This window comes from Hyperolius riggenbachi, chromosome 5, assembly GCF_040937935.1.
Source record: "Hyperolius riggenbachi isolate aHypRig1 chromosome 5, aHypRig1.pri, whole genome shotgun sequence".
Classification (NCBI taxonomy): domain Eukaryota; kingdom Metazoa; phylum Chordata; class Amphibia; order Anura; family Hyperoliidae; genus Hyperolius; species Hyperolius riggenbachi.
Window position 1 is genome coordinate 68,490,904 of NC_090650.1, and position 11,150 is coordinate 68,502,053.

An 11,150-nucleotide genomic window follows, 5' to 3' on the forward strand; every position below is an offset into this window, starting at 1 on the left:
CCCCCCCCTGCATGGATCAATACTGCTGCATGCTAACCCTCACTCCCCCTGAATGAACTTCATATGAGGAAACTTATGACAAGACAGCATAGTAAATGGTTGAAACGTTTATTTGTGAAGATTACCTAGTATGGATCTGGGATTCATTACAATTGACTGCACGCAGTACTAACATGGAACTGGACTTAAAGACATAGCCTAGACATCAGGAAGATAACATACATTCTGGAACTCCCAGGAGTATACATCTGTGATTGAATGATGTTATGGTTGTGCAGCGTGAATGACACGGCCGGCTGTGTATGCTAGGCTGGGATACACTCTTAGGCTCGTTTTTATGGGGGTTTATATGGGGGTTTTGTTATGCAGTTATTTAATAAAATGCAATGTGTTATTTGAGACTAAGTGAAACAGTTTGTTTGTTCTAGTTAACCCTTATCACTGTTAGGCTCCCCCTTGTTTTTGGGGTATTACACAAAATATTCGTCTATTTTGATGGGCGCTGGATACCATTACAATTGTCTAATTTATAATTTAGGTACTCTTTAATTTACACCAATATTTTAATGAATAAGCGTATGATAGTGTTAAGAGACAGATCTCTTCAGAGCAATGAAGGACCTAGCAATACAACGTAAACTCATCAAATTGGCTCAGATGACCCTTTGGAAGACAACGTGCATAGTAAAAATGGAGGGAAAAGTGCCAAACGGTTTTGAAGCTAACCAGGTGCTGAGGCAGGATGATGTGTTGTCAACTCTGTTGTTTAACATCACACTAGAGAAAGTTATGACAAATACTGATAGGAGTAACTCTGGAGGAACTTTATTCAATCGAGTAAGACAAAACCTAGCATGTCCTGAAGGCAGAAGGATTTTGAAGAAAACCTCCTAAAGTTAAAGGAAAGTGAAGAGAAAAAAATAGGTTTAAAAATCAATAACTAAGTACATGCTGTGAGCCAAGATAGCACAGAATACAGTAAACAGAACTGTCCATCTGAATGTTTTGAAATATAAGCTCTGTAAAAGCTTTAAAGAGAGTCTGAAGTGAAAATAATTCTTGCTTTTTACCTGCTATTTAGTTTAAGCAGTATGAGGAGAGGTGAAACACTCCATTCCCGCGGCAAAACAAGGGCTTTATACCCCCAAATCCCCGGGCAGCTCTTCCTGAAAGAGGCAGAGCTTTGCGCTGTAGCTCTGCCTCTGCTGGATTCAATTGCCGCTGATCTGCGCCTCTACCCGCCCCTCTCAGTCTTCCTTCACATAGAGGGGCGGGGAGAGGTGGAGATCCGCTCGCAGATTGACTTCAGTAGAGGCAGAGCTACAGCGCTAAGCTCTGCCTCCCCGGGCAGCAAAATGCACGACTTTGAAAGTCGTGGATGTTTGCCCTGGGATTGGGGGGGAGGGGTTAAAAAGCCCTCATTTTGCCATGGAAATGCATTGTTTCACCTCTCCTCATACTGCTTAAACTAAATAGCAGGTAAAAAGCAAGAATTATTTTTTACTCTTTAAAGTGGACCTGAGCTCAGAACTTCCTCTCTGGTCTAAAAGATTAGGCACAGTATGAATATAATCAGGGGACAAATATTTGTTACAATGCACAGAAATTCCCAGAGGCCCTGAAAATTTACTGAATGAACTTTCAGAGAGCAAAGGAAGGGTTAAAGCATCTGTCTTTTCCTGTTCAGCTAGTACAGCTAAGGCTGAGGCACTGTGAGTCATGCCTACGGATTACACACTTGTTACACTCAACTGTAGCTAAATATACAAACACAGTTCAGTGCAGCTGATTTCTACAGCTTTTCTATGTGGCATGAACAAGTTTCACTCTGTTCTTTGCAAGGGGCCGGATCCACTTTAAATATGTTGGAACTGTTGTTATAGGTAACAATAATATGAGAGACAAGATTAGTATGACGATAGCAACTGAATGCAAGTTAGTTTGCTCTGGAGAAAGGGTTTAGATTGCATACCCTTAGTAGAAATCTGTAACGTACATTAGTTACATATGGTTCTGAAACATACACATTGACAGATTGAGTTGAGGAGCTTCAAAGAAAATGGAAGAGGAAGACTTTTTTTAAGAATTTATTGACCAGTGGTAGAGAACAGATGTTGGAGAATTAATGGTGGGAATACACAATGTATTTTTGCATTCGATTTCCATTCACTTCTATGAAAAAATAGTTCAGAAAAACAATCAAAATCAGATCGAACCTGTCAGAAATTATCTATCGAGCCATCTATCTGCCAAAAAAACCTCATAGTGTTTTCCCAGCATTACACTAACAACGTACCGCAGATCTGTGTCAAAGGCCAGCCATTGTGTCTGGGATCGAAGACAAGGTACTGGGGTGGTTTGGACATATAGGCCTAGTGCACACCAGAGCGGTTCTGCTGCGGTTTGCGATCCGCTTGTGGGTGCGGATCCGCTAGGGTAATGTATTTCAATGGGCTGATGCACACCAGAGCGGGAGGCGTTTTGCAGAAACGCATACTCCCGGGCTGCTGCAGATTTTGGATTGCGGATGCGTTTCTGCCTCAATGTTAAGTATAGGAAAAACGCAAACCGCTCTGAAAAACGGCACTTCAGAGCGGGTTGCCAGGCGTTTTTTGTTACAGTAGTTGTTCAGTAACAGCTTTACTGTAACAATACATGAAATCTACTACACCAAAAACGCTTCACAAAACCGCAAAATGCTAGCTGAAACGCTACAGAAAAAGAAGAAAAAGCGTTTCAAAATCTGCTAGCATTTTGCGGATCTGCTAGCGGTTTTTGGTGTGCACCAGGCCATAGAGAGGGTGACAGAGAAAAGGGCTGTTAAGAAAGTTATTTTTAACAGACAACCAGGAGGATCTCACTTGAGAGAAACTTCAAAGATAATGTGGATTGATGATGTTGAGGAGGACCTGAAGAATATGGGAGTTAGAAGATGGAAGAATAAAGTGGTTGGTAGAGAAGGTTTGGAATTGTTCAGGAGACAAAACTCCTTCATGAGCTGTAGTGCCAATGAGTAAATAAATGAAGTATGAATTGAAAAAAACATGAACAGGGAGCGTGAACCAAAATATACATGAAATGCATGCAAAATACAATAGAGAACAGCGCTACTTCCACACCCAAAGTGTTCTGCAAATATTGACATTGACAAGTATACTGCATGGGTAAAACAAAAGGTTTATGTAAATACGAATACAAATAAATGTTGCATGGAGAGTGAGATGGCAAGTGCACTGAAACCGAACAGCACCTGTCTCGTGTAGTGCAGCAGAGAAGGGCATCTCAACCAATTACAGATAGACACTGTGTGATTTCTTCTCCAATCTCCATCATCATAGCAGAAGCTGAAAATAATAATGAAATCTTTTTTTAATTATAAAAAAAAACATTGGTTCCTTATATTGCGATACATGTCATTAGGTCATACAGAAATACCACATTTAGGCTGTCACTTGTGTTGTGTCTCTCTCCTAACCTCTCTCTTTAGAGATACCCAATTTTGGAAACAAGAAGCTAGCTTAGCTGGAGGTCACCCTAGGCCCCTGGTGGGGTGTAGGGCAGACAGTGACCCAAATGTTCCCACTGCATGAGGACACTACTGACTGCCACCAAACCCCCAAAAACAAGGGACGTAAAAATGTTGCATAGCGGGTGAAATGATTAGCGCTCTGAAACCAAGTAGTAGGACATAGTATATGTATTCTGTACTGTCGTACTAAGTTTACATGACTGTATGAAAGATAAGGAGTAAGTAACATGATACTTGCGAAGCCAGGCTGACATCTGGTGCAGCAGCAGGCCATCTTCTCAAAGGTTTTATAATTAAGATAACAATGGCTTTTGTTATGTAACATAAAAAATCTTGCCAGTGAACTTTAGATGTTCTGCCTTTAACCACTTCAGCCTTCAGTCGTTTTCACTTTATGCATCCGAGCAATGTTCACCTCCCATTCATTAGCCTATAACTTTATCACTACTTATCAGAATGAACTGATCTATATCTTGTTTTTTCTGTCACCAATTAGGCTTTCTTTGGTTGGTACATTTTGCTAAGAGCCACTTTACTGTAAATGCATTTTAGCAGGAAGAATAAGAGAAAAACGGAAAAAATTAATTATTTCTCAGTTCAGCCATTATAGTTTTAAAATAATACATGCCTCCATAATTAAAACTCACGTATTGTATTTGCCCATATGTCCCGGTTATTACACCGTTAAAATTATGTCCCTATAACAATGTATGGCCACAATATTTTATTTGGAAATAAAGGTGCATTTTTTCCGTTTTGCATCGATCACTATTTACAAGTTTAAAATAAAAAAAGTATAGAAATATTTCATCTTTACATTGATATTTAAAAAGTTTAGACCCTTAGGTAAATATTTACATGGTTTTTTTTCATTATTGTAATGTTTTTTTTTTATATTAAACATTTTATTTGGGTATTTTTTGGGAGGGTGGGATGTAAACAGAACTTTTATAATGTATATGTGTGTTAAGGTTTTTTTTTTTTTACTTTTAGTTGTAGTTTTACTTTTTGGCCACAAGATGGCGGCCATGAGTTTGTTTACATGACGTCACTCTAAGCGTAACATACGCTTAGAGGGACGTATGGGGGACGCAACAGCCAGAAAAAGCGGAGCTTCTGAGAGAAGCTGTCGCTTTTTCTGCGGGGGAGAGGAATCAGTGATTGGGCACCATAGCCCGATTCACCGATTCGTGGGCTAACGATCCGCGTCCGGGAGCGCGTGTGCACGCGCGCGATTGGCCGCGGGAGCGCGCGGATGCGCACATGGCCTCCTGGGTGTAGCTAGTACATCCAGGAGGCCAAAGTAGCTAACGTGAACCAAGCACCATTTTTAGCATCCAGGCCATCTCAAAATCACATTGAATATGCTTTCCAACAATGTGACTCATTAATAAAAACATTTAAATTTTACATTATCTTTTTACATTTAAAAGTTTATCAGAGGCATTTATTACCCTACTTCCACCCAACAACTGAAGTTTCATGCATGATATAAGGACTGGTGGTGTAATTATTTTATTGCACACATTAGTAGAGAGAAAATTAAAGCTCACCAGGGGATAGATAAAACACAGTGCTTCAAAGAGTTTAGAGAAGTCACAGATGCTATCTTTACACCTTCCTCTGGATATATTTGGGCAGCTAGAAGGGGTGGGGGAACATGGCAGCTCCTACAGCTATTAGAAACCAGGAAAAGAAAAGTGGTGCTTGGTTTCCTTTAAATACTGTATGCTGGGCCTAGGTTTTGACAGAAACTATTAAATACACATCCTTAGATGACTCAAGTCTGTGGATCCAGTGATGATGGTGGTATCTCACTCCATAATCATAAATGAGCAGAAGTTGCCTAGTTGTTGGCTTGTACAAACTGCAACCTCTAACATGGAGAATAAGCATGTTGAAATGGGCAAGAAAAAAACAGAGCATACCGATCTACATGATCATGTGAGACTGAGTGTTGCCGTGTCCCCACAGATGAAAAGATGCATTCTTGTCTAAGTAGGACAGTGGGAACCATTTTATTAACGATTGTCACAAGCAAAGTGCACATTGTGATAATCATTACCACTAAACTACCTAAAAACGGTGGCTGAACCCAGCCTGTAACCCTGTTCCTGAGGCAGGAGAAAGTAGAACATGGGGAAGTGGCTGAACCAATCCCAGTCAGAAACTGAGAGCAATCTGTCACATTCATGCAGGCAGTAGCTGCCACTTAAGGGGAGCCAGAAGTGAACATAAGCTGGTGACATGAACAATTATCTATATAGACCTTATTTTAAGTAGGACTCTGCTGGAATCCCATAGTAGTATTTTGTTTTTAAACAGCCCTTCACCCTGTGCCAATGTAAATTCAACATAGTTTGGAAAACCTCCCACCCCTGACAATAAAACCAAATTCCGACACCCTTTACTCATGTAACTGCTGATATCCTGAGTTTGGCTATGTAATAGCCAAACCTCAGGCACCTATTATTTACCCCTGCTGCCTTTCTGCGCCAATATCCATAGTTAGGCTAAATAATAACTGAACCCTGGTGTCACAGCAGAACTGTGAGAAATCGCGATTGACTGCATGCCGATTGTTGATTGCAATCTAAAACAAGTTTGGAACACTTTTTTCTATGCCCAGAGGAACACCAAAAGGTTTCATTAAGCCATGAAACTAGAAAACTAACAAATAAGTGTGACATAAAGTTTACATTTTCATTACATACATTTTCTCTGCACTCTGTGAGAGAAAGCTCTGCCTGTCTCTGACTGAGCTCTCTGCACACGCTGAGTTAACAGATGCACTGTGAGGGAATTCCCACTCCCCTCATGGCTCAGTCTGCAGTCAGAATTCCCATCAGAAAAGTGTGAAAGGAATTACAGTAGATAACAGTAAACACAGAGATAAGGATTCATGTGTATACACCACAGTACTTAGCAGCACTTCCCAAACATTTCCTAACTCAATTGAAAAAAACATCTTAATCGATAGTGTTCCTTTAACAAACGGTCCTTATCCCCCGGCTTATACCTCTTGGACACTGAAACTTTCCTTGGCATGTTTTAAAGAGAGTCTGAAGCGAGAATAAATCTTGCTTCAGACCTCATAGATAGCAGGGGCATGTGTGCCCCTGCTAAAACGCCGCTATCCCGCGGCTTAATGGGGGTCCCTTCACCCCCAAATCCCCCTCGGTGCAGCGGGGGAGCGCTTCCGCATTGGGGCAGGGCTAACCGCCGCAGCCCTGCCCCACGCGCGTCTGTCAGCGCGTATCTCCGCCTCTCCCCCGCCCCTCTCAGTCTTCCTTCACTGAGAGGGGCGGGGGAGAGGCGGCGATGCGCCGCTGATAGACGCGCTGTAAGACAGGGCTGCAGCCGTTAGCCCTGCCTTCACCAGCAGCAAAATCTACGACTAATTTGGTCGTTGATTTTGCGGTCGGGGTTTGGGGGTGAAGGGACCCCCGTTTAGCCGCGGGATAGCGGCGTTTTAGCAGGGGCTAACTATGATGTCTGAAGCGAGAATTATTCTTGCTTCAGTGTCTCTTTAATGCTTAATCGCTATGCATAGGGCACTTGAGGAGGCTCAATGGAAAACTTGCACTGGGACCTATAGCTCTTTAGCTACACCACCTCCAGGATCAGGGCCAGTTCAAGTAACAATTGGGCCCTAGGGCAAAATTATCCTGGGGGCCCCCCAACAGACACCCCCCGACCAAAAAGCTTCATTAGAGGCCCCTTGTTGCAGCTAAATTTCCCTCCTGGGCCCCTGAGCTGGCTGCTGACCCTCCCCCAATCACCTCCCAACTTAACAGACTCTGCAGAGTCCCGGGGGAGCAACAGTTAAGATGGGGAGGGACAACTTGGGGGCCTCTACAGGCTCTGGGGCCCTGGGGTAATTGCCTATTTTTTTCCTATGGTAGCTCCGGCCCTGTCCAGGATTCTTAACCTCTACAGTTAGAAAAAAAGGAACCCAGGCTTATTCTAATTTGGATTGGCACTGTACATACACATGTCACCATGAATTTCACTTTAAGATGTGTTTGTCCCCCAAGTCTTAATTTGCTTTCATTGAACATTTTGCTAATGGCCGTACCATGCAGTTAGAGGGAGATAATAGTAGAGTAGTGATTGAGGATTGTAAATAAGTTACCTTGGCTCTAAAGTGTCTGGCTGCTATTTGTACAGGTACTAATAGATTTTGGCAATCCATTTTCTGTGTATGCATGTTCACAAACTGATCGTACAGAAAAAAAGATCGCTTTCTGCAGAATTGTGATTATATAGACTGAAATCATTTTTATGTCTGTTAATATTTTAGTAGAGTCATAAAGTCATGTTATTTATGCACTCAATTCGGACCTTAGCTATGCATGTGCCCTCAAAAAAAGGCATAATAAGTACTTTAGAAAATGTGTTTTCAGCATCGAAAAACCTTCTATTATTAAAACATTTTTGCTTTTGCCCTAAATGTTTAAATACCAACCAGCAAACTCTTTTTATTCTAAAGGTGGACGGTTTTCATCCGGAATGTAAATTGCAGCTGGAAATAAAAGATGAGGAGAGAAAATGCATGGACAAGCTGAGCAGACAGACGGCTGCTGGATTCACAGGTAAGAATAAGTGAAATGCATTAACCTCCCTGGCGGTTAATTTTTTTTTGAAAATGGGCAAAAATCCTTTTTTTTTTTTTTTTTGTTTTTTTTTGTTTCATGTAAAGCTACCAGAGTGGTAGCTACATGAAACACCACTAGAGGGCGCATGTGGCCCTCTAGTGCGATCGTCGCCGGCATCAATAGCAAACAGGGGAACGCGTATATAACGCGTTCCCCTGTTTGGCTTCTCCTGTCGCCATGGCGACGATCGGCATGAGGTCATGGACGTCAGCCGACGTCCTGACGTCATGCACACTCGATCCAGCCCATAGCGCTGCCCGGAACTCATTGATCCGGGCAGCGCAGGGCTCTGGCGGGGGGGGGGGGCCTCTTCAGCCGCTGTGTGCGGGCGATCGCCGCAGAGCGGCGGCGATCGAGCTGTGCGCGCAGCTAGCAAAGTGCTGGCTGCGCGCACAGCACTTTGAATGGGGCGAATCGCCCCAGCAGACCCTGAGAAATCCTCCTGCGCGGCATAGCCCGAGCTCAGCTCGGGCTTACCGCCAGGGAGGTTAAAGGGATACTGTTGGGGGTTCGGGGGAAAATTAGTTGAACTTACCTGTGGCTTCTAATGGTCCCCCGCAGACATTCTGTGCCCACGCAGCCACTCACCGATGCTCCGGCCCCGCCTCCGGGTCACTTCTTGAATTTCAGACTTTAAAGGCTGAAATTCCAGCTGTTCCAGCATTGCAGTGTCCTCGCTCCCGCTGATGTCACCAGGAGCGTACTGCACAGGCACAGACCATACTGGGCCTGTGCAGTATGCTCCTGGTGACATCAGCGGGAGCTAGGACACGGCAATGCAGGCGCAGTGATTTTCAGACTTTAAATCTGCGGGGGACCATTAGAAGCCCCGGGTAAGTTCAACTCATTTTCCCCTGACCCCCTACAGTATTCCTTTAAGCGTTTGTTGTGTGGTCAGTATCAATACAGTGATCTAGACTTATTCTCATTTCATTGTCGCTTTATGCAAGAGACATATACTTGTACAATGGAAGTGAGAACTTTCTGGCCTGATAAGAACCACAGTTAGTGCCAACTCACTAGCAAACCCATACTGTGTCTCTGGATCTGGCGTACTTTAAAGGCAACGTCAGCCAGGAGAATAACTACATATTACAATTCTTAGAAGATCTTTAAAAGTTCTCCAGCCCCTCAACCGCCAACTGTGCACCAAAATAACCCTAATGCTGTTATGGTAACATTACCCTCTCACACTATACATCTTTAAGACACACTTCAATTGCCCATCTGTCACTCACAACCCAAAACCATTTAAAGGAAACCTGGGGTGAAAATAAACTGATGAGATAAACAATTAATTCTATCCTCCTGCTCCTAAAATGACTTTTATTAAGGATCCTACAGTTTTATTTTCTGTGTACGAGCAAAAAAAGAAAGTTAAACTGTCTCATATGAATGATACAGTCTTTCTGTGTCCCAGAAGCTAAAATATATGGACTATTGACCTATTTTGAACTTTTTTTTTACCTCTACAAATTTCCACACTCCCTCTATATAATAAAATCAGTTAAAGGATACCCCAACTGAAATGTGACATAATGAGATAGACTTGTGTATGTACAGTGCCAAGCACACAGATAACTATGCTGTGTTCCTTTTTTTCTTTCTATGACTGAAAGAGTTAAATATCAGGTATGTATGTGGCTGACTCAGTCCTGACTCAGACAGGAAGTGACTACAGTGTGACCCTCACTGATAAGAAATTCCCCCTTTTTGCCGCTTTCTTGCTCTCATAAGCCATTATCTGCTAGGAAAGTGTTTTATAGTTGGAATTTCTTATGAGGGTTGCACTGTAGTCACTTCCTGTCTGAGTCAGGACTGAGTCAGCCACTGGTATACCTTATATTTAACTCTTTCAGGCAGAAAAATAAAAAAAGGAACACAGCATAGTTATCTGTGTGCTAGGCACTGTACATACACATGTCTATCTCATTATGTCACATTTCAGTTGGGGTATCCTTTAAGGACCCAGTAGGGTCAGAAACGCGTCATTTCCTGGGCTGTCATGTTCATTGCTGTATTTTAGTGGTTGTTCAATAAAGGAATTGATTCTATTATATGGAGTTAGTTCGAAATCTAGCTGCTGAAGTGGCTATCCTTTCCAGCCAAATTATCTATGGTAAGGTTGAGCTTTCTTTCTCTATTGATTTTTTTTTCTTTTTAACCTCTACCATGCACTTAAAAGCTATTCTCTGCCAGGCAAGTGTTTTATGTCTGTAACTCTTTATCAGTGAGGGTTAAACTATAGTTCGACTGGGTCCCAACTGGAGAGACACCGTCACTTGCATTTCTGATGTTTAACTCCTTCAGACAGAAAAAGAAGAAAAGAAATGCAACATAGTTATGTGGGGAAGGCCATTAAGGAAGTTTGCGTTCACTACATGATAGTCCTGAGAAGGTAGGCTACTGTCTTTAACTGGAGGGTATGAAGAATAGAGGAAATTACTGTCAATACAGTGGGCAATGGTGGAGGGAGATGTTACTACAGAAAATTTGTCACTGCTCTGTTAACCGTGGAAGCAAGGAGCAAAGGTCTACAAATTGTCCAAGATAATAAGCCCCATAGAAGTCACTGTGACTTCTAATGGTGGCTTCCAAACCAATGGATTTCAGCTATGCAAAGGATGCTTTCCACATATTTGTGGAGGTGAAATGACCATTCAATAGCAATAACTAGCCTAGCTATGATAGATAAATAGGCCAGTGCTATAGCATGTACCCTTTATAAAAGGCTGCGTTGGACCAGTACACTCTTTTGGGGATAATGTCACCTCAAGTAGCCTTTGGCGCATACATAATTGTTCAGAGTAATCCATAGTTTTGTTTGAATACTTTTCACACACTCCCTTATGACTTAAACTGAAATATTTATCCAGGTTTACTTATATATGATTTATCATTCTTTTAAACTTAAAACTTAGTATAAATGATTGAGTGTGAGATGTTCAGATACCATGAGCCCA

At 42.3% G+C, this 11,150-nt stretch overlaps 1 protein-coding gene across 2 annotated transcripts in view; it reads left to right on the top strand.

Moving 5' to 3' along the window:
- The window catches only part of VIPR2 (vasoactive intestinal peptide receptor 2), a 171,198-nt gene that overhangs the window by 43,680 nt on the left and 116,368 nt on the right, over positions 1-11,150 (top strand). For both annotated transcript variants that reach the window (XM_068235839.1, XM_068235840.1), the window contains exon 2: positions 8,022-8,124. In XM_068235839.1, coding sequence (XP_068091940.1) covers positions 8,022-8,124 — 103 coding nt within the window. The remainder of the gene's footprint in view (positions 1-8,021; positions 8,125-11,150) is intronic.